Source organism: Osmia bicornis, chromosome 2, assembly GCF_907164935.1.
Source record: "Osmia bicornis bicornis chromosome 2, iOsmBic2.1, whole genome shotgun sequence".
In the NCBI taxonomy this organism is placed as follows: domain Eukaryota; kingdom Metazoa; phylum Arthropoda; class Insecta; order Hymenoptera; family Megachilidae; genus Osmia; species Osmia bicornis.
In genome coordinates, this window is record NC_060217.1 from 13,534,074 (window position 1) to 13,560,560 (window position 26,487).

General features: G+C 34.1%; 6 protein-coding genes and 1 long non-coding RNA gene across 9 annotated transcripts; 3 read left to right on the top strand and 4 right to left on the bottom strand.

Moving 5' to 3' along the window:
* Nucleotides 1-336: 336 nt before the first annotated feature.
* Nucleotides 337-8,204, bottom strand: LOC114877128 (transient receptor potential protein). Its single transcript, XM_029189319.2, has 18 exons — nt 8,088-8,204; nt 6,291-6,517; nt 6,005-6,149; nt 5,568-5,663; nt 5,357-5,499; nt 4,733-4,934; nt 4,456-4,626; nt 4,146-4,380; nt 3,753-3,905; nt 3,505-3,650; nt 3,324-3,430; nt 3,068-3,201; nt 2,793-2,922; nt 2,507-2,702; nt 2,217-2,381; nt 1,925-2,147; nt 1,142-1,567; nt 337-1,060 (listed from the first exon to the last, which is right to left on the bottom strand). The coding sequence occupies exons 2-18, from the start codon at nt 6,443-6,445 to the stop codon at nt 492-494; spliced, it is 3,396 nt and encodes a 1,131-aa protein (XP_029045152.2). The 5' UTR covers nt 6,446-6,517; nt 8,088-8,204; the 3' UTR covers nt 337-491.
* A 387-nt stretch (nt 8,205-8,591) lies between these two features.
* On the top strand, nt 8,592-9,936 carry LOC114877133. The gene is made up of 4 exons (XR_003789509.2): nt 8,592-8,683; nt 8,758-8,887; nt 9,059-9,093; nt 9,881-9,936. It is a non-coding gene; the product is annotated as an uncharacterized LOC114877133 (long non-coding RNA).
* Nucleotides 9,115-13,589, bottom strand: LOC114877131 (FMRFamide-related peptides-like). 2 transcript variants are annotated; one of them, XR_003789508.2, is made up of 4 exons: nt 13,236-13,589; nt 10,466-10,875; nt 9,860-10,355; nt 9,115-9,735 (listed from the first exon to the last, which is right to left on the bottom strand). XR_003789508.2 is itself a non-coding variant. In XM_029189329.2 (3 exons), exons 1-3 carry the CDS (start codon nt 13,236-13,238, stop codon nt 10,151-10,153), a joined length of 618 nt encoding a protein of 205 aa, XP_029045162.1. In that variant the 5' UTR covers nt 13,239-13,589; the 3' UTR covers nt 9,115-10,150. The 2 variants fall into 2 exon arrangements, 1 of the variants encoding a protein (XP_029045162.1); XM_029189329.2 differs by having other exon boundaries at nt 9,115-10,355.
* Nucleotides 13,590-16,868: 3,279 nt separating this feature from the next.
* Nucleotides 16,869-20,287, bottom strand: LOC114877138 (dehydrodolichyl diphosphate synthase complex subunit Nus1). Its single transcript, XM_029189342.2, has 4 exons — nt 19,410-20,287; nt 18,392-18,511; nt 18,057-18,306; nt 16,869-17,962 (listed from the first exon to the last, which is right to left on the bottom strand). The coding sequence occupies exons 1-4, from the start codon at nt 19,702-19,704 to the stop codon at nt 17,872-17,874; spliced, it is 756 nt and encodes a 251-aa protein (XP_029045175.1). The 5' UTR covers nt 19,705-20,287; the 3' UTR covers nt 16,869-17,871.
* A 131-nt stretch (nt 20,288-20,418) lies between these two features.
* On the top strand, nt 20,419-22,051 carry LOC114877139 (H/ACA ribonucleoprotein complex subunit 1). Its single transcript, XM_029189343.2, has 4 exons — nt 20,419-20,921; nt 21,066-21,220; nt 21,278-21,518; nt 21,594-22,051. The coding sequence occupies exons 2-4, from the start codon at nt 21,084-21,086 to the stop codon at nt 21,870-21,872; spliced, it is 657 nt and encodes a 218-aa protein (XP_029045176.2). The 5' UTR covers nt 20,419-20,921; nt 21,066-21,083; the 3' UTR covers nt 21,873-22,051.
* LOC114877137 (la-related protein 7-like) lies at nt 21,965-24,451 on the bottom strand. 2 transcript variants are annotated; one of them, XM_029189340.2, is made up of 6 exons: nt 24,329-24,451; nt 23,961-24,247; nt 23,529-23,875; nt 22,469-23,455; nt 22,248-22,392; nt 21,965-22,183 (listed from the first exon to the last, which is right to left on the bottom strand). In XM_029189340.2, exons 2-6 carry the CDS (start codon nt 24,208-24,210, stop codon nt 22,032-22,034), a joined length of 1,881 nt encoding a protein of 626 aa, XP_029045173.1. In that variant the 5' UTR covers nt 24,211-24,247; nt 24,329-24,451; the 3' UTR covers nt 21,965-22,031. The 2 variants fall into 2 exon arrangements, with proteins under 2 accessions (XP_029045173.1, XP_029045172.1); XM_029189339.2 differs by having other exon boundaries at nt 24,316-24,451.
* A 91-nt stretch (nt 24,452-24,542) lies between these two features.
* Nucleotides 24,543-26,455, top strand: LOC114877125 (26S proteasome regulatory subunit 6B). Its single transcript, XM_029189316.2, has 6 exons — nt 24,543-24,685; nt 24,830-24,922; nt 25,011-25,344; nt 25,419-25,622; nt 25,699-25,963; nt 26,033-26,455. Exons 1-6 carry the CDS (start codon nt 24,653-24,655, stop codon nt 26,349-26,351), a joined length of 1,248 nt encoding a protein of 415 aa, XP_029045149.1. The 5' UTR covers nt 24,543-24,652; the 3' UTR covers nt 26,352-26,455.
* Nucleotides 26,456-26,487: the final 32 nt, after the last annotated feature.

Below are 26,487 nucleotides of genomic sequence, written 5' to 3' on the forward strand. Positions count from 1 at the left end.
ATAAGATTTATATACGTACAAGTTGTTACAAAAGAATCGTCCTTTAAAGCCTCCTATATCAACGTGGAAACCGAGACATGAAAAGAACTTGCAAGACATTGGCAGCGCGCTAATTGTATGCAAATTGAAAAAATGAATCAATCAGCGAATCAAATGAATGAATGCTCGTTTATCCCTAAGAATGATTGAAAGATATATGTACTTAAAAAAAGCTTAACAAAATAAAAGAAGATAAATGAGATTGAATACTTTCTTATCAACGATATAAAAGAATGTAATAAAGTCAAGTATTAATCTTAGTATTAGAGAATAAATTTTAAAGCCGGGTTATCAATATTGAACTAATATTATTGTTTCTGTGAAAAAGAAAGTTACGCGGAAGAAATAAATGAATTTGGAAAAGTAAGAAAATTCGGTGGGATTTTGATTCATGAGTTTCTTTCGTTCAGCAAACTGGTCCAATAGTATCTAAAGAAAATTTTGATTTACTTTTAGATCCAGCCACCCATTATTTGTCCAGTTGCTTTCGATTTTCCTCGTAATTTTGTAGTGGCTATCTGAACGTTTTCTTCTTGTGGGGCAGGTTTTGATGCTTGGCTGCTCGATTCCTTATTCTCTTCCTTCTTCTTTCCCTCTTCCTCCTTATTCTCTTCCTTCTTCTTCTTTTCCTCTTCCTCCTTCTTCTTCTTCTCCTCTTCTTCTTTCTTCTTTTTCTCTTCTTCTTCCTTCCTCTTCTTCTCTTCCTCTTCCTTTTTCTTCTTTTCTTCATCTTCACCTGTCTTATCATCTTCGTCTTTCTTCGGGGCCCGTTTTCTTTCGGAAGCTCGTTTTGCGAGAGCAGCTTTTGCTTGAGGAGATTTCGAAGCATCGTCTTCCCTCGGATCCTCCGGAATCGGTGAAGGTGCTCTTATCTCCGGCTTCCCATCGGCGGCTGCAGCTTTGTCCAAACTGCCGCTGCTAATTGACTTCAACAAACTCTTTTTCAGGATTGGACGAACCGGCTCAGCTCCACTTCGAATGCTGCCCTGTTGAGAACCTTGGCTATCTTCTTTCTTTACTTCTGTGGAAGAAATTGATACTAACGCTTAATGCTAACGCTTACAACGCTAAACTAGTGGTTAAACTGTTAATATTCCTTCACCTGCTTCCTCGCCTTCCGGTGGTAACTTGATCCGTCTCATCATGAACTTGGCATAGGCGATTCTCGTGGTCGGTGACACCTCGGACAAATTCGGATTATAATCCACCAAACGATTCGGGTCCATCGAGCTCAAATCTGAATTCGGTTGATGATTCAGTCGACGAATACTACGCCGCGTCTGCTTTATCCTTTCTTCAGTCGTGCTACCAATAGGATCACGCGCGATCGTGTTCCTCCGGACAACCGCGTTCCAATCTTTCTTCTTACTTCCGCTGCTCTTTCGGCCAATCGCCTTGGCGATTTGTGTGAACACATCCTTTGGTTCCTTCTCGTTTTGAATCACAGCGTTCACGATACCTTCCACTATACCGATCTGGAAGTCCTTCTGGAGACGGCGTTCCATCACCCGACCCTTTTTACCAGACACTAAACGAGATAAACGATTATTTATGTTGATATCATTAAAGATAGCATAAATATTGTATGTAATATTAAAATTATCAAGTGTTTATGAAGAGATATAAACACATATATTGTCAAGTCGGTAGATTAGTCATAATACATTAAAGACTGTATGAGTAATCTTATAAGATAAGAAGATAAGCTAAATATGTATCATTCATAGAATATTTTTACTTCAAATCTAAATAATTTTCAGCTTTACAGTAATTAAATGATTGATTCTATCACTAATTAAATCTTCAAACAAGATAATTTTTTAAAATTTGCTCATGGTAGTCAATCTGTTATGTAATTGTGTAATAAGGATAAAGTTAAATTTACAGGCAGCATCCTGTTTGTCAATCGTTGGTGTCCTCATTCCGTTTTGACGAAGGATATCAATCAGTTCGTATCGTAACGTGGATATATCCTGTCTAATTTCCATTACATCGTCTTCCGTGATACCAAATTCGTCTCGTTTCCTTTGTTCCGCAGTTACGTAACGTCTGATGAGTAATCGCATCACTGTGTCGTGTCTTGCCAATGCCTTCTCCCTTGATTTTTTCTTTAAATGATTTTTAACAATTTTTAGTATAAATTTCTAATTCGTAAATCTAACAGTATAGGTACATACGATTAGAGATCGCGTTTGGCGACCAGTTTTGCCACATTTAATGATTTTGTCGAATGTTTTTCCAGTGGGTACCATGTTGAATGGCGGAGGTACTGTGTCACCATCTTCGAAATAGCTCATCCATAAATGGCTCCTGGCAAACTTCCACTCTGTATCGGCTCTTTCCTGTAAATAACAATAGGCTATCAGTGCTGCTGGGTGACTACAGCCACCCCTAGGATGCAACAAGCAAGTAGTAATGCGTGACTACATAAGTAACAAGATGGTTAATTAGAATGCTGCAATCATACCGAGATAATTTGATAAGAATTGGACATCATGGCAATAAGCATGTTCAGCAATACGATAACGTTTATCACAGAATAAGAACCAAACATCAGAAGTGCCCAGAATCTCGTGAAGCTCTTTATTCCCGTCAAATCGAAGGACATTAGGTCTATCATACCGAAACTGGCCCAGAAAAGCGACTGCGATGTCTCGAACAAACTGAAAGTGTTTAATGAAACTTAAAAAAGTAACCCCCTTGTCATTAAATTTAATTTAATTAATGGTTTATTTTCTGATTTCATTATTTACTTAGCAAAACGTCTCCAAATTGAGCAAGCCTTTTCCTGATTATCAAAATCAGGTAAATCTGGAAAATCTTTCATATGGTAGCACTTCATCTTCTCCAAATCAGCATAGTACCACATCAATTGATTCATTCCTAGAATAGTATTATTTTTTATTAAAATGTTTAAGAAGAATTTAATGAAAAAAGGATACTAAGACTCGGGTCGAAGCAAAGGATGCAGCTTCGAGGGTGCGAGTAACTTGACAGACTTGAGGGACAATGAATAAATAATATTCACCACAGCCGAAGGCGAAGAGCACCAAAGTATAGATGAAGAAGAACTTGATAATGTCTATTATCATTCTCCCAAGGGAAATTTGGAGTGGTCCAAGGTGGGGGTTCACGCTGAAGATGTGGACGAGTTTTAAAAAGCTGAAAACAGATATTTTTTCAATCAATATATGAAAACTCTTAAATAATAAACAGACGCTAAGGGAACGTTCAACCGCTGGGGAGAGTATGATTTATTATTCCAACTTTGAGTTTAGTATTACCTGAAGATCATACCGGCGGCGAAAGCTCCTTCAGAAAGAAGCATGGGGTCGAAAGCGTGCCATTGATCCCTAGGATACCAAGGATCTACACCGCTCCAATATTCCCTCTGTCAAGAAATTAATTTAAAATGGTTATTTAAGTCGCTACAAATTGAAAATATAATCAAGTTCGATGACATACTTGAACTACTATCCAAGCGGTGAGCCTCAACATTACCCAAATTACGTAAAACATATTCTGAATGAAGTCCACTATGTTCCAAAGATCCGATATGTATTCTAACAAGCCGTCTGACCATAACGATCTCATTTCCCCAGTAACCAGACCTAGAATATTAAATTTATTCATCTAGTTATACTAGGCTACAAGAAAGAAGAAAGAAAGGTACATAAAATAATAGTTTAGGATTTTCAGTGAAATTTGTTTACTGATTACGTAGATGGTGACACCGGATTCGACGAAGCCAGGAATGCATCCACGCTCTCGTCTTTTCCAATCGGCGAGTATCTCTTGGAGCCAGGCGTTCCCAAATAATTCAATTGCCAGATACTCGATACGTTGTGACGCCATTCCAAGCAGCACTAATGCAAATTTCAATTGTATTCAGTCTCTCGTTGCCCGTTATAATACAATTACTAACAACTAATTCTTTTAGGTGCTTCTATCGAAAGGAAACTCGGCAAGAAGCTGAGTGAAAACTCTTTAGCTATTACCTTGATGTATTTTTAAACGAAAGATGAACTTGTTTATTCAACTTATTTTAACAAACAAAATAAATGGATTAGTAAGAAATTAAAACCATGAAGAGATTAATTTCTTACTTAGGAAGAACGCATACGAAGAGGAGTGACAGATGAATTTAACGAAAGGCTTCTTCATAAAAAGACCCATCGGCGACGTTGGTGAAATCATGTAGATTGTACTGTAGACCGGAAACATTGCACCAAGTTTACCGACTTCTATGAATTGCCCGATCATGCTCAATCTTCTGAAGCCGGGTAAACCGTCGTACCAAATAGCAGCCAATAATTGTTGTACATTTGGATGAGCCACAAACTTCCAGAAAAAATAATCATTTTAATAGTAATAAATGTCTAATGTATCTTAAGAAGTAGATTATTATACTGTTACCTGTTTCTGTTTGTACTTGATAGCGAGTTTAAGTCGGTCCAATGTTTGACGTTCCCCAGGTTCCCAATTTTCACCGTGAGGATTGTAATTCAACATTATTTCCAGTTCCAATGACGTACGAGCATGGTCGAGCAAAGATGTGGCAAAATTTTGCGTTTGCTCTCGCATCTCCTGCGATTAAATCAAATTCTTCTTTGATATTACGTATTGTCACCAGCACGGTGAATGTTTAAAAGGTATCAAAGGTATCAAGAGATTCCAAGTGAAAGTAAATTACATTATACTCGAAACGAAACTCTTGTTCCATTTTACTCAATCGTCGTAATTCCCATGAAAGTTCGAAAGCGGTTAAAAGAGGATCTCTCGAAGATAAAGCGATCAAGGATGGTGAGGTGAGCGCGCGATAAGCGTTTATTCGAGCCTGCGAATGTCTCAGAGAGTCCTGCTCGCTGGATGTCACACACTCGTCGCAACCGCATCTAAAACAATCATAAATATTATATCTATTTTTCTAAATATACAAACTATATTTCATTATAACGAACAATGAACACGTTTTGCAGAGGGCACGTTTTGAAATCAGCACGTGCCAGCTTTGTAATAACATAATTAGACACGCTTAATCTAATAACTGCATTATAAGCAACGAACGAGTATTGACACGAAGCCAACTAAGCCGTGGAATAAACCAGTCGACTTCGATTTAACAGTTTCTCAGTTTAACACCGTTTTAGACAACCGTTCTTGAACACGTAACAGCATCCAACGACGGATCAGATTGGGAATTTTATTACCATTTTATCAAAGGAAATCCTCTACATAAGAAACTTTAATCCTTTTCAAATGGAATATTCAATATTTGAGACAAAGTGCTCTGTTAATTTTTTTATAATAATTTTACCTTGCATCATGAGGAGTAGGAAGGGTTGCGCCACGATCAAGAAGAATCTTCAAAATTTCATAATTGTTTTTGTGTGCGGCCAAAATCAGCGGTGTTATATCTGGAGTGAAGTTTGACGATGACCTGTCGACAGCTTCCCAGCTCTTAAGAAATATTATAAATCATTTACCTATTTGTTTTAAACATTTCAAATGAATAAAGTTGAACTCACGTAAGGCTGTCCAGCCACATGTGTTCTTTCCTCCCATTCCAGTAAGATCTCCACAGCTTCTACATATTCTTCCTTTATGGCATGTAAAAGTGCATCCTGAAGGAAGAAGAAGAAGAAGAAGAAGAAGAAGAAGAAGTTATGTCCAGAATGTGCTGTGCTGTGCTTTTAAACGCGGGTTCCCTAAGGTAGATACCTTATTAGTGGTCTACATTGTGTCCTATCATTTTTACTACATCTTCACTTTGTCTACCAAGGAAACTATTAATAATTCATATGTTCATTATTTTAATATGCATGAAGTACGGGAAAAAGATTGATAGAATATGCAATACGCATTTCTTTACCTATTTTCCGGTGAGCACCTCTAGAGCCCAGAAAGCAGGGAATTATCGAGGGGGTACTGTATACGAAAATATGGAAAATAGAGACCTTGATACCTTCACTTGAATCCCTAGTTCAAGAAGCAGTTTGATAAGTTCAATGTTTTCATTCTCAATAGCGGCAATCAATGCGGATCGATTCAACGGGTCCACGCAGTCGATGTTCAAGAGTTCCGGATGATCCTTGTTCTCTTCCAATAATCTAAATTTCAGAATGAACGATTACTTTGGAAATATTACTCGTCAGAGGTGAAGGAGAAAGAAGAAACGATCAGAGTACGTATCAGAGCGATTCATTCTGTTCTCGTTGACGATTTATCATCGTGCTGGCTCGAAGGATTACCTTTTGACGGTGGCACAATCACCTCGTTCCGCGCTTAGCAGGAAGTGCTTCTCAACTGGGCCAAGACTGTAGTCCGTGGGCGGGTTCAAGGATTGCATAGACGGTGCTCTACCTTCGGACGCCAGAAGATTCTGTTGAGACTCGGACGGATTCATTTTCTTCGTCTGCTATTTATCCAAACGGAGCTCAGATTCGCGAGGAATGGTTCATCGATCCCCCAGGAACACCTACGACCAACAGCTGTTGAATCTTTAACAAATACACGCTGATCCATCAATGTTCAAGAACAGGGATCGTTTCTTAACTCTCATTCGGAAGATACTGGATCATTTTTTCGCCCATATTTTAAGACTCGCATGACCGACCTATGTTAAATGATATTAAAAATAAATATTTGACACATTTTTCGCTTACATTAGGTAGATACAATTTTAGATACTCGTATCGTAACGATTGATAAACAGTTTGATCAGACATGGATTTAGAGAACAGCGAAAGTAGGTTCGGATCGAGCAGAGACAACAGGATTTCTTTGTAATGATCCGAAGATAATCTTATGAAAGCGAACACGTGATACTTATCGATTGCTCCGTATTACTTCTACGAAATCTGTAATTCAATTTCGGCGTTTAATCTGGAAATATTTAATCTGAATATCGTGATTAACGGAGTTCCTTAGATATTGTTTATCAACATTTAAACAACTATTTAAATACAAATAGATTTATAAATATTATATTTGATATTTTTGAGTTATAATATGATACAATTTTTTTTATAATAATTCTATTATCAGTAGCAAGAAGTACATGGTTTAAGAGTGATTATGTACCGCTTTCGAAACCGTGTCACGTTTACCTAATCTAAATGATGTCGATTTGTCACTTGGATTTCTACTTTCAGCATATTTCTCATCGTTATTACTCAACACGTGTTATTAATCTTCGTGAAGAGATAATTGAAGAAATACAAGTGAGAAAGTACATATATACCTTTAGTAATTCGTATGTCTGACCATACACGATTATTTCTACTGTGGCGATGAACAGAAGGTTTTGTAACACTAGTAATCAGTTGGTTAATTGATTGAATTAATCAATTGAATTTCAAAAGTAATAAGAAATAAATTCTCGAAAGCAGAAATTATTCGAAAACGTAGAAGTAACTGAGAAAAGCTGTCTCTAATCCTTCGATTGGATTAACTTCTTAACATGTTTTCATTATTGTAACTATCAGATCTATTTGTCAAGACAAGAATATGTAGCTTTAACTAATATCTATATACATTGCAAAGTGAAGAAACAAAGAGTTCACACTATCCGAATAAGAGTAAAAATAGTTTCATCGATACACGAATCTTCCTTTGAATCACAATAGGAACACGAGGTTTTAAACTGGTGCCACTAACCCTTTCTAAGCCACCTACTAACACAATGTTCTACAAAGCCTACTTTTGTCTTCTTCTACTTTGTACTACCATAGTAATCCATATTAACGACGAACCCATGCATCCAGCGTCCATCGTTAATATTTTCAATGATTTATGTCGTGGTATGCCAGACGAAGCACGGACCTTTTCTACTGTGGCAGACAATGTATCGAAAATTTACGCTAAATATTATAAATAAAAAGCTTCACTACACCTAGGTACCCACGCAAGAGTTATTAATGAATCTAAGACATCCAAATAATAAGTGTCCTAATAACACAAATAAAATTATACACTATTTCTTCAATTATAATAGCAGCACTCCATTCAATTCACTTGAAAAATACCAAAGGATCCAGTAGTGATACCTTGTAACAGGTGAAGTTAACGTGGATCCATGATCTTCAGAGATTATTAAATGTTGTTCAATGATTCTGGATCCTGGTGCTACGTTTCTCGTAGACAACGAATGTCCGTACAACAATGGCGGAATAAGGGTAAAACTGTGCGTTCACCAGCTCTACATAGTTCGACGAAACCTTAGAACGTCGGTCAGCTGGGGCATGGATTAAGCGCACAAACACGTGGGTCGCATCGGAAAAAAGGAACGCTGGTGAACGTTTCTTCTCGCTCACATTGCGTATCCACGTGCAAGAGATCTGACGAATCTTGTCCAGGTGTCGTTACTTTTCGGATTAAAACGTCTGCCGGCTCGTTTAATAGCTCATTCTTTCTCAGTTACTTCTTTCTAGTAGACTCGGTCGTGTAGGTAGGTGTTCAGGATGATTTTTTGTGGAAATCCAGGTTTATTTGTACCAGATGAAAGTGAATTAGTACGTTGTTGTAATGATGAAAAATTTGGGACTATGGTCCTCTAATGTCTGAAATGATTTTATCAAATTGTGATCATGATTGCATTATGCTTGTACTTTCTACTGTGATGATCAATGAAATATGACTCAAGGTATTAGAAAACTAGTTCTTCTTAATCCATGTATGACTTACTTGTATTGTATATTCATATGACTATTGTTTTAGTGTGTTTAGCTGAACAATTTCATAGGTCCAGATTCGTCAGGAAAGGGAGAAGTGTTGCAATTATTTCGTATGTGTTCTAAGTTGATTGAGAATAGTGTCGACGCTTAGGACACAAGGATGGCTTAAAAGGGTCTGTCCTGCATTTTCTTCTTAATTCTTCCATGGTTTCATTATTAATAAAAAAATGGTATCTTTGTTTATGCTGTAAAGAATAAGGGAAAATTAAAAAAAAATATAATAATAGAGATTAAAAATTTCAAATTAAAATTAAAACTAAGCTTTTACTTTCCATTTGGTGCAGGTTCACGATGAGGATTACTCGTTCAGTGAAGAGGGGTAAGTCAAAACAGAGCCACGTTTCTAGCCACTTTTTTCCTTTAATTATTTAATTATACGTATGTATTAAATTTACATTCACTTTAAGAATGACGTTCAGGTTACAGACAATGTGCAGTACCGTAATACTAATTTCTATCGTTGTTGCAGAATACGTAGGAAAAAGGAGCTATTTTATTTCATATATTAGAAATTCTAAGATAATTAAATAATTTAATTTCTATAAAAGTTACACAAAATTTCTATACTTCTTCCACTCTATCACCTTATGAGCTATAATAATAAACTTTGAAGTTGAAAAAAAATAATAATATGGATATAATTAAAATTTTATTCGTAAAATTATTCAAGTGTATAGAAAGCATACAAGCTCCGTTGTTCCTTGTACCTAGCAATTTTTCAAAATGAAACGACGAATTGTCGTTAACAATGACGATGCTATCTCGTAGTGAAACGTTCAATGATTCGATTCGCGTCACCGATATCGAAACTAATGATTAAACTTTATATGTACATTGAATACGGAGGTGGATGCACATTAAAGTACCCAGAAGAAACGTCGTGGAACAACATTGTTTATCAGCCATTCAATAATTAGTAATTAATAATTAATAACGACTTTCTTTGATAAATTTCACTCTGCTGCTGAAAAAAAAAAAAAATGACCAAAAACAAATAAAATCATACCAAGTAACTCGGATTCGTGTGAAATGCGTAGGAAATAATTTATCTTTGATCCACGATCAAAGATATTCAATCATTTTACCTGAAGGATTGCATTACGCAGGATCGATAGAACCGCGATGCATTTACAGAAGAAAATTAAAAGCGGAGCTTCACCGGTGGAAGATCAGTAAAAGACGCTTTCAGTAAAACGATAAGTACTCTTTCTTTTCATCCATAATTCAATATATGATATCGGCTGATAATAAGGTTGCTCGTTGGAATTTCAGGATCCAATGCGGTGAGGTGTTCCGGAAGTTGGGCCGCCATGTATCTTGTGCCAAGCGACAGAAACTCCGATGAATTTGCGCGAGATAATGATCGACCACGGTTTTTAATCGTGTTTCGAGTCGATCCTTTCCTCTAAGAAGTCCAGACTGTTCCTGTGATCGGCATCGATGTTGTTCAGAATGTTGCACAAACGAAGCAACCTCGTTTCGTAAGGATAATTATCCTTCGATTCTTCGTTTGACAATAGATCTGAACACATGGATGTCATGTCGATCTCCAACGGGTAGACTTGCACGTTTCGGCCGTACCTGTTGACGATATTAAATTTGTTAGAAAATCTTTGAAATACATATAGAAAGTCTGACAGGATTCGATGACGTAAAAATTTCACAAAACAGCACTTATATTTTAAACTTGCCTAATAAAATTCAAATCATTTCTTCCTCGTTTATACTCTCTGTCACTGTTCATCGTTCTGAATCCAGATCGACCGAATCTGATCACGATGTCCGGTGATTTCCAACGAGGATACCTGTTTACTTTCGAGCTACCATCGTCACCGTTCAAAATTTTCTCCACGGTACCATCCGGATCGCTGCGACCGTATCTGATGAACGAAGAACCCCCGTTGCTTCGTCGTTCCTTTGAATCAGAATCCTCTGAACGACCATCCCCGTTGCTGTGTCTCTTCAGCACGTAGTCGAAATCGCTGGACGGATCCTTGAAGATCCTTAGGCTACCGTCGGCCTTCAGTGGAGTCAGTATCGACGATGACACCAGTACGTAGTTGCAGAGAAACGGCAACACGTACAGAGATGATAACAGGGTCTACGACAATAGAATATAACACATATTTTTAGTCAATCGTGACCTAGATCTATGGAATTTATACAACTGTATTTCAATTAAAGTAATAGTTATTTTAGAAAATAAAAATTAAATTGCCTTTGCATTATATTGTATTGTATTGTTTGGTTCCCTGATTGTTCAAGGATATTGCAAGATAAAAACGAACGAAGAAAAATAGAAACACGTAGCCACGGTTATAGTACGAGCTCATTATTTATATTACGCAACAAGGTGGACAAACGATAGTATCTTGTTTACGTAAGTTTCAAGAATGCAAAACCTTCCATTGAATGGGAAACACAATGGGAAATAAGAAACAGTTATCTAGATCGAAAGAATCAGTTTCCCCAAACAATTTCATAGATCCCCTTCGTTTCTTCTTTCACGGTTTACACAATCTTTAACTATAACTGGGTTCAATTAAACTAATTGCAAACTGAAGAACTACATGAATATGCATATATGTAAACCATAATAGAAGAGTTGAAAGAATCTCCTGGAGAAGACACGCCCTGGAGCATCCTTGCAAGCAACACGGATCTAATAAAAGATTTTGTTACAGATTCCTCGAGATTATTCGAGATGCAACAAGCTAGCACAAGGTTAGCGATAAATAATATCGACGGGTTATTAGCTGTCTTAACAGGATGTTTAGTGATAGCGACGGTATACCGAGCAAGATTAATACCGTTGCCTTACGTTACTTTAATTAACCCCGTACGCGGCCACCCTTCATAATGGTTGCGTCGGCTACGAAACTTGCCACCGGTTTCTACTAAAAACCAACAGATTTACGACGTTACTCTGAGAAAATAACGATATTAACGGACGTGATACTCGTTATTATTATTCTTTATGTACGATCAGTCTCGTCTGTACGATTTCTCGGTGACGAATCGAGACGAAGAAATGTTAAGAGGAAGATTTGAAGGTAAAGAGTGAAAAAAAAAAAAATTAGAAAAGCTTTTGAAGAGAAGAAGGTGTGCTGAGTGAAGAAGAAACGAGGCAATTTGAAGAGACATGGAAATAAATAAAAAGAAATAAAAAGCTAAGAGCAAATAATAAAATTATTATCTATAAAAGTTAAATTTCGTCATTTAAGTGAAAAATACACAAGGCTTGAGTGAAGAAAAGCAGTTGAAAATTTGAAATGTTTTGAATGTGAACAAAGAGGGCGATAAAGGAGAAAGTTTTTTAACGTTCCAGATGATGTCCCTTCTTACTCGTGATATTTCTCTTTGCTCTTGAAATAAAATACATATAAGCTCATTATGTTCACATTTAATTGAATACTTAACTTTTACTTAACATTGATTGCTATAGCAAAAAATCTAATTTCAAATCTAATTCAAGTTCTTTGCATAAATTTCATGAAAAATACAAGTAGCAAAGTATTAACGCATGATACAACGTTATAAACAATCCTTTCATCAAGACGCTCTTCTGTATTCATAAATTCCTTCTGTGACTTTTCAACTTACTCTTCCATCCGCGTCTTCTCTTTAGCATATTGGAAAAGGAAGAAAATAACGAAACACGACTCGCATAGTACCATGAGTTACAAGAAAAAGTTTAAGTAACGTCAAATTATTATCCCCGTCTCTTCTTAATGCCATTCGTTGAGAAAAAGATGAACTTTGAAATATTTATATTATTCAAGCGATTTTCTCCTCTCTTTCATATAACAATAAAAAGATGGGTATAACTGGCAAGAATTTTTAAGAGTTTCCCGTAAATGAAAATGGCTCATCACTCCACAGAGAGTAATCGTGAATAAAACGCGACTAATTTGCTCGAGAATGAAGAGTGTGCCACGAATTTTTCTTTGTATAATTAGCTGATGGTGGAGAATGTTAGAAAGGAATTAAAGTTTGAATTGAAATCGTGGGGGAAGAGAAAATGGTTGAAATGTTAATTGTCGAATCAGCCGCGGCGAGCCAGAATATTATAGAATATAGAATAATTGACAAAAGTTTTAATAAACCTTATATGGTATTAATATTATACAACTAATGTAAGGAAGCAAATCGGAAACTTAATTTGTCTGACTGCACGTGGTCTTTTCTACCGTAGCAACGATTCTATTAACACACTGACATGAGCGCAACAGTGGAAACAGCGATGTATGATCAGACAATTTTGAATAACATAGAAAGAAATAAATAAAAATTTAACAACAAAAACTTGTGTTCGTAACTTCAATTACATTCTCAGCTCACATTTTCAATATTCACCATCAACTAACGAAACGAAAAAAATAAAATAAAATAATAAATTTCACGTTAAGAAATAAAAACAGTACACGTGAGAAGCAAAGATGAATACCAGTATTCGCTCACCATTATCGTAAGTGACGTGGGGGGCAACGTTGACTATCAACTGGGGGAGTTGGCTCCGTGTGTCGAATTCTTCTCACGGATACAATAGAAGAATAATAATAATAGGAAGAAGAGGAAGAAGAAGAGAAATCGCGGTCGTGTACGACTAACGCGTTGGTACAGAGACGTTTGCGGCCTGTTGGTGGTGGAACGAGTGTCCGGGGTTAGAGATGACACCCTTTATATAGAGACCGTCGGCGCATCCCCCGTAGACTCACGGACCGACACACAAGCCAGATAGCTTCACCTGAGTTATGATTGGCCGAGCGTACAACACGATACCTCTACATTATTTTGATTCAATTATACCGTCGGCTACCGACCTACGTAATCTCCCTTATTATTTATGACTCTTGGCAAATAATAATCATCATCACGTATGTTGGTGTCTTGGCCTTAGCTGATCCGTGGGGAAGGGATCCTTGCGACGACCGATGATCGTTTGCTGATCAATCCTCTTGCAACCTGTACTAAAACAAAAACGGATCATAGTATAATCCGGAAATTTTACAATTTCTTAAAATTTTTATAAAATCACTACAAATTTTGTACAGATGGTCATCAACGAATTGGTGCTCTAAATAGCTTTGTGGGAGGAGCTATCCACACTGGAAGCCTCCACCCACCTTATTATGCGGGCACAGGCGTCAAGGAGTCGGAACTTCCCATTGATAATATACATATATAATACAATGCCTATGATAATGGTGATACAATGACACAATGACACAATGACCAGGGAGGTGCTTAGAAATAGGGGTGGTCTTCAGGAACCCCTAATTATTTAAAAGACTTATATCTTCAATATTTCGTCTTCAAAAAATATTTGAATATTATAACATTTAAACTTCAAGTTTAAATGCTTTCATGACGTTATGTTAATTATTTACAACTGTGATGAAACTGTTAATTGAGTAAGGACAATGCTTTTAAAAGTTACTCTTCTGTACTGTAAATGATCTTTCAAGAAGTTACGAGCCCAGACTCCAGTAATTTCAAAGATTCCGTAAACGTAATATTTTTCAACCGAATAATCAAGAGATTTTTAACTCTCTTGTGGTTCCTTTAGAACTTTCCTTTCAGTATCTAGAATACGTTACAATCAAAATAAAAGGAAAGATTCTTTTTTATACAAATTTTAATCAATCGAGAAGCGTAAAATATTAAGGAAGAGAATTTTACCCAAGATTTGCAAGCAACACCATGAGATCCATAGAGAACCGCCATAGATTTAGATAAATATTGAAACATGGAAGACTGCTGTTGCTTCGTTTACTTTTCATCCATTGTTTCATGTTTGTTTTTCATTCGTGTAACCCCCGCTTCGTCGATTATTGTTACTTCAGTTAAATTTTCCTGGAAGTAGATTCATCTTGTCGAGATTAAGGGACTATTGAAATTTGTATCAATACCTTTTCTTTCTTATTTCGTAATTAAGATATTAACTTCTACAGTGAATATGGTGTTAGCTATAGACTGAGGGTCATTAGCAATTGAATAAGTAAAAATAATATTAATATTAATAATGATATGAGTAACTGAAAGAAGATTCTAAGCAGCATTAATGTTATATTATTATCGCTGCAGATCCGTGGTGTCCGTAACGAACATGTTAACATGATATTAATACTGCTTATTGGATTATATTAAATTTCTGGCAGCATTCATCGGTTATCTCCACGACATTCAATCTATTAAGATCTAATCAATATTTGAAATTGAAATAAGATTAAAAAAAGATAAAGATGAATTTATACGGAAAAAGAAGACACCATGAATATCTTCGAGGGTGAAATAGAGACACCGGTGAATGGAGGATGAAATGCAACAGGTATAGACACTTGTTTTCCAGAGGTGAATCTGGGTCACTCGTTTCCCATCGTGAGATCGCGACACAGGTGCGAACATCTTCTCCTTGTGTACTCGTTCAACGTGTTTCTAAAACGTTTTAAGCGTAAAAATGTAACCATTACATGTTTAACTTATAATATTACACCCTGAAGGCATTAATATGTTGTAAACGGAAGAAAAGGAAGACAATTTTAAATAAAATTAAAAAACTACTATTTTCTAATCATACATCACTTCAATTAATAAATATATGTTAAAATAACTTTGGTAGTTCTTATACTTTTTGATAAAATCATTCTTAAAGTTACCTATCATTTTGAGGCTCCCGGGGTGGTTCTTGCCCTTAAGGAACGATGAGAAAGGAAGAATAAGGATCGAAGAAAAGGTCCTGCTGCTGCATAAGTAAGAATCATTACTTATGTAGCTTCACCATTCAAACGATAGTATGACTTCCAAGTGAATACTTTATCAACCGACCTCATTATTATTTGTCGATGCACAACAGGATCAATCTACTCGTACACAAAGGGAAACGAAAACTTCTGTTATTTCATGAAAAAATTATCGCATTTGTAAGAAACTCGAGAGTGTTATTGAGGAAAGAAAAAAAAAACATCAAATTTTCATTCATAATCTCAATAATTATGTATTAAAATATCTAATGAAATAAAATGAAAACTGAGGGATGAAAAAAATTATTTACATCAGTGTTAAAAATAAAAAGCAAAGAAAAGTTGTGCATAATATTTCTTCCTTCTTTCCTCGTCTAAAGGATTAATATTTAATAAAGTTGCTGGTGAACTTCTCATATTCGCGGAGGCTAAATTAATAGTTTGTTATTTGAACTTTTCATAAGTGATTAAAATAATACAACGATTCCCCAACCAGAGGGGCTGAACTTTAAAGTATTCAAAGCAATTCGTAGCAACGTGATCGCATTTCTTCCGTGAACGTTCATCGACTTTTACTCGCGTTGCTCGTGGTTTTCTTCTTTTTTTTCTTGTCGCCTCCCCCTCTACGTAGGTGTACAGCGTATTATAAGTTGCACAATATAGCACGTTTTATCTTGAAAAATGTTTGCCTCTCGCCTTGCCAACAACCATTGTACTTGCTTTGTGTACGAGAAAGAAGGACTGACATCCCTGAAAGTACATAATCCGGTGTTAAGCCGATGAACCAGTAGAGTGACAGTCTGCACAATTGTTGACATTCGAACCGTGATCTATTCATGGTGTTAACAAAAAAAGAAGAGTTCAAGGTTTACATGGTAGGTAGTACTCACTAAACTGAACAGGAAATGCTTAGTAAATGTCAGCTGAAAAATCAATCCTAAAAAAAAAAAATACAAAAGAGTTGCTACATTTTATATAATGTGAAACAAAAGGTTTATATTACCATATTCTCACTTCGATATTTACAAATGGTGTTTCAAGTGTTCTGGTTTCATTTCTACACACTTGTGACATTTTTGTATAATGAAATAGCGAACTCTGTATGTTAGTTGTCTCCTAATTAGATATGCAGATGATATTAGTACGTGAATATCCTCTAAAGTGTGTAATCGTTAGTGTTTCTGATATATGAAGCTGTATGAAATAGAGATAAGTAGTTAAAGTATTAAAAAAATTTTGGAATAAAATCATGTAAAATTGTGTAGCTTAAAACTATTACATTTTGAAAATGAACCCTCTTAAAAAAAAATTATTAATCACGAAGGTTATTAGACAAATTTAAAGCAGAATATTTGTGCAAAAAAGAACTATATTTATATTTAGGAATTCTGGATCCCACAATAGACAATTTTTCGCTAAAAACACACCACAAACAAGAAAAATCTCAGAGCTACTTTGATATGAAAATATTTGTATACATATAATTTTAGGAATAAATAATTATGTACATACGTGGAATGTCATTATCTTACTGAGAGTAACAAGTGAAATGCAATAATTTCCAAAACTTTATCTTACTTCCATATTATAATCAAAATAAATGTATTATTCATAGGAGCATAGATTCTCTTGAACCATTCTCTTCTGTGAACAGTGTAAATTGAAGGTATAAGAAAAATGGCAACAGTTTAATTTTTAGAAAACTATGGATGTAATGTACTAAAACATTAGCTTAGTTCTCCAAAATATATTTATACCTGTATTAAAATCAATATCCTTTCCGCTTTTCAAGTCTTATAATTTGATGATGTAACTTTTATCATTTTTCTTTGTACACCCTCGAAAATAATACTTTAAATAGCGTTAAAATATTATTGTCACAGTAGGCTACGACTAAATAACTAAATCTTTAATTTATTATGAACAACACGGAATGGTCTCTATGCTCCTGCACAATAGCATTATTTTGTAAAATGATAACAATACCTTGTAAAAAATTAATTGTAATAATTTACAATTAAAGGTATAATTAAAATGTTTCATTTTTGCGAAGAACTGTGGAATCCTCTTCTATCCATGTTCGTGGGAATTTCGTTTAACTTAGACTACCTAAATTGTTTCTTACAGATACACATTAAAATCGGTTCATACACGACACTTATGTCACACAAGCAGCTGGTTCCACCATTATCAATTTATTAACACGCAACCACTTATAAAATAGTATCTGTAAATTGATTTATATTCAGTCTTTGTAGAGTTCTCTTAAAAACTATCTCTTGCATAATTTGTTTCTTTTTTCATGCTTTGTTCGAAATACAAAAGCTTCGCACCAATGAGAACAACAATTCCCGTTATTTCCCATATCGTTGCTCACATTTACTGTACTTTTCTAATAAACATATAAAATCCTTCACAGACAGGCAGAAATGCAAAGGTAGTGTGCTGAAATCAAAAAGAAAACATTGTATAAAGAATACAAAGGGAAGGAAGTACATAAATACAGAGAATAGAGAAAATATTATAGTAACAGACATACAAAAATTCTGTTATTCGTGTTTGCCACGGCAAAGCACCATAGGTGCAACAAACATGGCCATATATTATCCCTAAGTCAGGGTCTGGAATTCTCCATACATTTAGTTTTTCATCAAGTAAATCAATATTTATTTCTTCAGATTTAATTGTTCCTGTTACAACAGCTTCAGCTAATTTTTTTGTTAATGTTACTATTTCTCCTTTCCCATCTGAAGAGGATAATAAAAACACCCTTGTTTTTAACTTGGAATCTGCAAATCAAAACCATTAATTAATCATTACTATGCATATTCTTTTATTATAAACATTTATAAATAGATTCATACAACAACGTACCCGTTATTCCATTTCGCGTGGATTTTACATTCGGTTTATTCCAACTTATATGATCCATTAAATCAGGCCGCCTCTTTGCTAGTTCATATTTCAAAGAACTCTCATTTTTGACTAAAAAACCTGTAACAAATATAATAAATAAATAAATGCGATGTTTTCGAAGTTTTTGAATTGAATTGTTTGATATATCGATATACAGAGTACTGTATACGTTGCGAGTTCTATAGTTATTTTCTTTTGTTAATTTGGTAACTAATAGATAATCATAGTCAATTGATTTGAAGTAGACATCCATGAACGATAACGCGCACACGTGTTTCGATTTGTCCTTGACTACAAATAGTAAAATACTTGTTTAAAGTAGCATTGAATAGCTTATTTACATGCAAATTAGTTTACAAAATGACAACAATTATAGTTATCTAATATCAAGGACAATTATCTTACTATCTAAAAAATTTTTTTGAACAACATGATAAAATCATTACATAACTATTGATACTCATTTAATCACTTTCATTTATAATTTTTTGCATTTTGTATTATAATGTAAAAATAACAGAAATGCCAGCAACTTGCAAATTCATAGATATAGAACTACGTTTTTGTAAAACGAAGATAATTTATACAAATCATTTATAAATAAAAATGAAAATGAAAATTCGTAAGATCATTGCATCACTAATGCAATTCAAATGACCGCCATTAAACTCCAATTTTGAGGTTAGAATGAAATATAGATCAGATGAATGAATATGCTGAGAAATGTATGATTATCGAAAATTCACAATCAACCTAAGATATTATTGTTTTTTAAATGTAGAAAGCAATAATTTTAACATAACAGTTAAGTCATCAAAATTCTTCAAACGTTAGTCTTCCAATCATCACTCTCCTATACCTTATTAATAAAGACAGATACAATGAATTTACAGCACTAAAACAAAAAAATGTGTAAGAAGGTAATCGTTAGCATTATCAACAACAATCAGATAAAAGAGATAAGCAAAATTGTTACCATTAATGTCAAAAAAACTGATGTACGGTATACCAAGCGTGATACACCACCCAATGATTCGTATGCAGTCAAAAATAGTATTCTCCATCGTGCCGAAAACAATCACTATATGCCTGGGTAATTTTTTCTTCTTGTTCGCTGTTGTTATTAACATTTCAGATTCTGTCCTTAAGTTTTCACCGTACCAAATCTTAGTAGACTTGCGATAAAGGCTCGTGTAGCAATTATAAACCGCGGCAAACAAATCGCATATAAAGTGCGTTAGTATCAACAATATACGTAATACTATGAACATAATGCCTCCTTAAGACCGTCGGCCTATGTAACATAATCACATGAAACTAACGAAAATCAAGATTTTCAAAACTACCCGGGATATCACGAGGAGGCTCGTGTACCTAACCACTGACCCGTCTAGCAGACGGTCATCTCACGTGCACCTGCTTACGCAGAATGACGTACGCACTCTTCTGTCGACAAGAAATACTAAACGTCGCATATGTTGACTCAAATTATATTCCTAATTAGATCGCACGTGAGATTTCATGTTACTATGGCATTAAAACGCAATTTTAGGTTGCCTGAAGTAAAATACATCTTCTATTTATCTAAAACAGCAACGACAGAAACACAATTGCGTCATTTAAATGCAATATACGGACAATTTACTGTAGTTACGTTACGGAAAAGGCTATCAATTATGTGATAATTTTTCACTACTGAAAATGATATATTCATCAATTGATAAGTCAACAATAATTATAATAATGTATAGAATAAAAAGTAGAACGAAAAAAGAAATTACTGAATATTATAATCGTTAGGTGTAATTACTATTATATCCAATATATATTATAACAGCAATGCTATTTGAATAATAATAAAGATATCATTTTTAATTGTATTATTTCATTAAAGTCATTCTATGCAAAAATTCATGTAAAACTTATTTTTAGGTTATATTCAGTACATAAATAATTATCACTATTTACATTTGTTTACATTACTATTATTCGTTCAACGAAAGACCTTTTAAAACGATTAAAAGGGATAAAACAATAATGAATGCTTAAAACATTCTGCTTAAATAAAATTTAACTAAATTATCACAAATTCACAACACTGTAACACCCATGGACAATATTACAATTTTGTATAAACTGTCACTAATTCATAGTATGTACACATTAAAATAACATTTTGAATAAAAAAAAGATTTTGAATTTAACTTTAGAAAATCATATAAGTTATTACTAAATACTTATTTTGTCTATATAATTTGTATGTGAAGATTTGAATATCACTGTTGATATTTTTCGTGGCGCGAATATCGCGGTAACCGTCTGCTGCACTTGTCGGAATGTTTGTATGAGCGGCTTGTATTTTCTGTGGAAGTACGATAATTATTCTTTGGAAGTTATATGTATTTATTTAAATGACTGGTTTTAAACAAACCTTTCCAAAAAAACAATAATTTTTAAAGTACATCTGATACTGAAGAATACATTGAAGGTATACTACAATTTTGAATTTTTATAGGTTAGACACGTGGTGTGTTTACTTCCCTAACCTCATACTGTATATTTTTAATATAACAACACTTTTTATATGTATATTCAACATAACATAATAATACAATTTTATATATTTTTTCAGTAATTACAAAATAAAAAAATGTCATTTCGCGGTCGTGGAGGTGGAGGATTTGGAAGAGGCGGAGGAGGAGGAGGTGGTGGATTTAGGGGCGGAAGAGGAGGTGGAGGATTTCGAGGAGGACGTGGAGGTGGTGGATTTGATAGAGGAGGAAGAGGGTAATTGTTTTAATTTTCACTTACTTAGACATATCATTAACAATTTGTGTGTTGTAGATATGATCAAGGTCCACCAGAACAAGTGACTGCATTAGGTCGTTTCACATGGACAGTTCAAGATGACCTAGTTGCTAAAGTAGACATAGAACAAGTACCTTTTTTTAATGCTCCAATCTATACAGAAAATAAACAACAGGTTGGAAAAATAGATGAAATATTTGGTAATATCAGAGATTACTACGTGTCTATAAAACTATCAGAGAATATAAAGGCATCCAGTTTTCATAAAGATACACAGGTATATTTTCTTATGCACAAATAATATCTAATTATAATAATATTTTCTCTAATTACTAGTGTTGTTTTATTTCAGTTATTCATAGATCCAGCAAAATTATTACCTCTACAAAGGTTTCTGCCTAAACCTCCTGGATCAGAACAAAAAAGAGGCGGTGGCGGTGGCCGAGGGATGAAAAGAGGTGGTGGAGGACGTGGTGGTGGTGGCCGAGGTGGCGGTAGACCATCATTTGGACGTGGTGGTTTTGGAAGTAGAGGAGGTGGAGGTGGAGGTGGTGGTTTCAGAAGTCGTGGTGGAGGCGGCGGTGGCGGAGGAGGAGGATTTGGAAGAGGTCGTGGAAGAGGAAAGTGGTAGAAGAATAAAGATTATAATAAATTTTTACATAAAGACATATGAAGTGATAAAGATACCTTACTTTCATTAAAAGAATATCAGCTTCTTTAGTGATATAAACGTTTCTTATATTTTATGTACAATCATACGTATATTTCACTGAAATAAAACTTCTCATTGTTACACTTCATCAAATTTAATATGCTTCCCAAGTTCTTTTTCTGCCTTCTTCAATAGTTTGTTTCTCCCTCTCTGTTTAATTTTAACAGTCTTACTTAATTTTTCTTCTCTGTCGCGTAAAATTTTATCCCAGTACATTTTTTCTTCCTCACCTGTACAATGACACAAAACGAGTATTTATATATAAAGATACATGTATTTAAACAATTTTTTTACCTTCTAATACTGCCATGTTTCTCTCCTTATCAGATTTTTGTGTAAATGTTTGCGCGGCTTCGCTTGTATCGCATCTCACATAAGCAATGTAAGAACCATTTTCAACATCTATATACTTTACAGAATTATTACTCTTTAATTCCATCTGAAAGAATATTAAGTACATGAAAAAGATGTATTTACAATTGTACCTACATTTTATTTAGGTGATTGTTACGCACTTTAAAACTTTTTGGATCCGTACATGGTTTATCCATTTCAACTTTAACTATGACTCCTGGAATAAATGAAAAGCGGCATGTACTTATATTATCTCGCTTGTTTATTTTATCCTTTTCATCGTTTTCTTCTCTGTCAGCTTTATTTTTTTCGTAATTAGACCACTGATTCCATCTTGCTTTTTTAAGATGCTGTTTAAGTTGTTTCATTTTACTTCTCTGTAATTCCAAGTATTTATTTCTAAGATGTTTCCAATCTTTTTTAGCCATTACTTGTAACCCCATACTATAACTAACATCTTTAATTTTACTTTGTTTCTTTCGTTTTCTTTTTTTCTTATTTTTAGTTTTATTTTCTTGTTCTTCTGAGACTGGAACTGCATTGACTTCAGTTACCATTTCTTCACAATCGTTTGATACCTGTTCTTCATTTACAGATACACACTTCTTAGGTTTATTTGGCTTTTTCTGAATACTATCAGTAAAACTATCATTCTGTTTTTCATTGCTGGATTCCATTTCATCGCTATTTACATCTGAAGATTGTTTAACTTTTTTCTTCTTGCTTTTTGTTGATTCATTATCTGACTGTTTTTCTGTATCAACAGTTTCAGGAAATTCTACGTCTTTGTGTTTTCTCTTTCTTGCTTTTTTTTTATTTTTATTTTCATGATTATCTGAATTAGAACTGTCATGATTGTCTGCAGTAGTAGTAGTAGTATTAGAATCAGCAACTATTACCGATTCTCCTTTCTCTGTAACCATTACAGGTTCTTCTTTCTCTTTTACATTTTTATCAATTTCAATATTTTCTAATCCTTGGATATCAATAGCATTTTGATTATCAATAATAAATTCACAATTTTCACTTGAATTTATTTGTTTTCCTTTTAATGTTACATCTTTCTCCATATCATCAAAAGTAGTAATACTTAGAAGTTCATCAGGGGCAGTATATGAAGGCAAAAGACAGCCCTTTTTTTGAAAAGCCTAAAAGAAGTTAAATTTAATAATATGAAATAATTTAGTCTTATTTTACCTTCATCATGTATGTTCCTCTTACCTTGAGGCACTTTCCAGCCTCTTCAGGTGTATTGAACTCTACAAATGCAAAACCCTTTATTTTTTTATTATTTTTAAATCTTGGAACTGAAACATATACAACTTGACCATACTGAGAAAATATTGAACTCAAAGTTTCATGATCTGCATCTGGAGGTAAATTCTGTACATAAACTGTACATTCGTCAATATTTTCTTTCTGTACTATAGGTGTTACACGACAAACTTTTGTTCCATCATCAGATATAGATAATATTGTTGATGCTTGCAGAGCTTTGTTTATTCTATTTATATCAGTAGTTAAATCTCGTATTTTATTGAACCGGAGGAAGATTCTGAGATCAACATCTAAACAGATTTTACAAAACAAACACAATTACATACATGTGGTTCAAATTTAATAAAATATAAGTATGATTTAAATAACTCTTACATGGATCTTCTTTAATCAAATTATTCAGAAACCTGTCTTTAGTTAAGTTTGCATCACTGAAGTAAAATTCCATTTGTTTAAGTATTGCAGCATGTAATGCCTTTTTTCTAAGTCTAGGTTTCCCTCGTGAAGTGCTTGTAACTTTATTAACTGTTTCTATATGTGATTCTTCTATTGGTTTTTGTACATGAGGAACAGGAACTCTTTCTGAGTCTAGTTCCATATCAGATTGTTGTTCTTCCATCACCATTGTTATTTACAAATTTATGAATTAACGTTGAATAAATCTGTAACTTTATGTGTTTTCAAACACCTACAAGCTTATTTTCAGCAATTATTTGCATGTTCAACTTACGAGTAATGTTTACCTTAAATGTACAGTAAGGTAACTAAATTTTCAATGAAATCTTACAATAATTAGATGTTTTTATGTACTCGACCCAAATTACAAACAGTTCCCGGTCGAGAATCCTCACAAACAACAAAATCTAAAACCATATAACATATAGATATTGAAGACATCAGATTCTTTCTTCCACCTACATGTGTATACGCCATGTTCTTTCATTCTTCATCTTTAGATTTAGTTAGTTAATGGTAGCAACCAGTGACATACCAACACCACTGAAAAATCTCAAGTCATTCGTTGATTTATCCATTTAGAATTGATCAACGATTGTTCATTTAAAATAATGGAGGAGATGGGCATTATTTTGCCTGATAAGGTGCCTATATTTTTACTATATTTTCTTTCAAAATTAAAAAAAACAGATTTGAAATTGTAATTATACTCAGCATCATCTGTTATAACCTTAACATTCGTTTACCACTTCTTTAACTATTAATTAAAATTTGTTATTAATCTGTAGGATGTTGGAGAAATGGATTGTAAACCTGTAACTGGACATTACACTGGTGCTGGAGATGAATTAGATGTTGAAGATTTATATACTAAATATAAGGTAAGCAGAGCTAATATTCTTTTTCATGCTCATTTACCTACATTTATTATTAATTGAGGTTTTAAAACTATGATTTTATTGCTTATAGAAATTACAAAGGATGTTGGAATTTCTTGAAGTTCAAGAAGAATACATCAAAGATGAGCAACGTAATTTAAAAAAAGAATATTTACATGCTCAAGAAGAGGTAAAACGTATACAAAGTGTACCTCTGGTTATTGGGCAATTTTTAGAAGCTGTAGATCAAAATACTGGTATAGTAGGTTCCACTACAGGCTCTAATTATTATGTAAGGATTTTGTCTACAATTGATAGAGAGCTGTTAAAGCCTTCTGCCAGTGTAGCACTTCACAAGCATAGCAATGCTTTAGTAGATGTTTTACCTCCAGAAGCTGATTCAAGTATATCAATGTTGCAAGCAGGTATACATTTATGATTGTTACTATTTAACAAAAAGTATAACAAAACTTTCTCTGTATACTATTTTATTTTACAGATGAGAAACCTGATATTCAGTATAGTGATATTGGAGGTATGGATATGCAAAAACAGGAAATCAGGGAAGCAGTAGAATTACCTCTTACTCATTTTGAATTATATAAGCAGATTGGAATTGATCCTCCAAGGGGTGTGTTAATGTATGGTCCACCTGGATGTGGTAAAACTATGCTTGCAAAAGCTGTAGCTAGACATACTACAGGTATATATTGTAATATTTACAATTGTATACAATTATAGGACGTATAAATTAATTTTATAATATAAATTTGTTTCAGCTGCGTTTATTCGCGTAGTAGGTTCTGAATTTGTACAAAAATACTTGGGTGAAGGACCAAGAATGGTCAGGGATGTTTTCCGTTTAGCCAAAGAAAATTCACCAGCTATAATTTTTGTTGATGAAATTGATGCTATAGCCACGAAAAGATTCGATGCTCAAACAGGAGCAGATCGCGAGGTGCAACGTATTCTTTTAGAATTGCTTAATCAAATGGATGGTTTTGATCAAACCACCAATGTTAAAGTTATAATGGCAACGAACAGGTAAAACTGTTACTTTTGTTCTACTTAAATAATGTATACAGATTTATTGATTCGTCTTTCTCTTTTTAGAGCGGATACGTTAGACCCTGCGCTCTTACGTCCTGGTAGATTAGATCGTAAAATAGAATTTCCTTTGCCCGATCGTCGACAAAAACGTTTGATATTCTCCACAATTACTGCCAAAATGAATTTAAGCGAAGAAGTGGATCTCGAAGATTATGTAGCCCGGCCAGATAGGATTTCCGGCGCTGATATTAATGCAATTTGTCAAGAAGCAGGAATGCATGCTGTTCGTGAGAATCGGTATATAGTTTTAGCGAAAGATTTCGAAAAAGGTTACAAGAACAACATCAAGAAAGACGAATCTGAACACGAATTTTATAAATAAAAAGGAGACAATATACCCCTATGTGTCCTTGATATTTCATGATCATATATGTATTTACAAGTTCATGTATTGATATGAATCAAATAATATACGTTTACACACTTTTTGTATCGTTAATTACCATTAGAATTCCATT

Excerpts from the sequence above, each read along its gene's own strand:
- LOC114877137 (XM_029189340.2), bottom strand. The coding sequence starts at position 24,210 with ATGGTGATGGAAGAACAACAATCTGATATGGAACTAGACTCAGAAAGA. Across the intron at positions 23,876-23,960 it reads TTTGATTAAAGAAGATCCAT|ATGTTGATCTCAGAATCTTC; the intron begins GTAAGAGTTATT and ends AAATCTGTTTAG. Across the intron at positions 22,184-22,247 it reads AAACATGGCAGTATTAGAAG|GTGAGGAAGAAAAAATGTAC; the intron begins GTAAAAAAATTG and ends GTCATTGTACAG.
- LOC114877131 (XM_029189329.2), bottom strand. Across the intron at positions 10,356-10,465 it reads AATGATTTGAATTTTATTAG|GTACGGCCGAAACGTGCAAG; the intron begins GCAAGTTTAAAA and ends TATCGTCAACAG.
- LOC114877128 (XM_029189319.2), bottom strand. The coding sequence starts at position 6,445 with ATGAATCCGTCCGAGTCTCAACAGAATCTTCTGGCGTCCGAAGGTAGA. Across the intron at positions 6,150-6,290 it reads GATTGTGCCACCGTCAAAAG|ATTATTGGAAGAGAACAAGG; the intron begins GTAATCCTTCGA and ends TCTGAAATTTAG. Across the intron at positions 3,202-3,323 it reads GCCGCCGGTATGATCTTCAG|CTTTTTAAAACTCGTCCACA; the intron begins GTAATACTAAAC and ends ATCTGTTTTCAG.
- LOC114877138 (XM_029189342.2), bottom strand. The coding sequence starts at position 19,704 with ATGTTCATAGTATTACGTATATTGTTGATACTAACGCACTTTATATGC. Across the intron at positions 18,512-19,409 it reads CAGTTTTTTTGACATTAATG|GTTTTTTAGTCAAAAATGAG; the intron begins GTAACAATTTTG and ends TATTTGTTACAG. Across the intron at positions 17,963-18,056 it reads ACACGAATAACAGAATTTTT|CACACTACCTTTGCATTTCT; the intron begins GTATGTCTGTTA and ends TTTTGATTTCAG.
- LOC114877125 (XM_029189316.2), top strand. The coding sequence starts at position 24,653 with ATGGAGGAGATGGGCATTATTTTGCCTGATAAG. Across the intron at positions 25,345-25,418 it reads TATATCAATGTTGCAAGCAG|ATGAGAAACCTGATATTCAG; the intron begins GTATACATTTAT and ends TTTATTTTACAG. Across the intron at positions 25,623-25,698 it reads TGTAGCTAGACATACTACAG|CTGCGTTTATTCGCGTAGTA; the intron begins GTATATATTGTA and ends AATTTGTTTCAG.
- LOC114877139 (XM_029189343.2), top strand. The coding sequence starts at position 21,084 with ATGTCATTTCGCGGTCGTGGAGGTGGAGGATTTGGAAGAGGCGGAGGA. Across the intron at positions 21,221-21,277 it reads TTTGATAGAGGAGGAAGAGG|ATATGATCAAGGTCCACCAG; the intron begins GTAATTGTTTTA and ends TGTGTGTTGTAG. Across the intron at positions 21,519-21,593 it reads GTTTTCATAAAGATACACAG|TTATTCATAGATCCAGCAAA; the intron begins GTATATTTTCTT and ends GTTTTATTTCAG.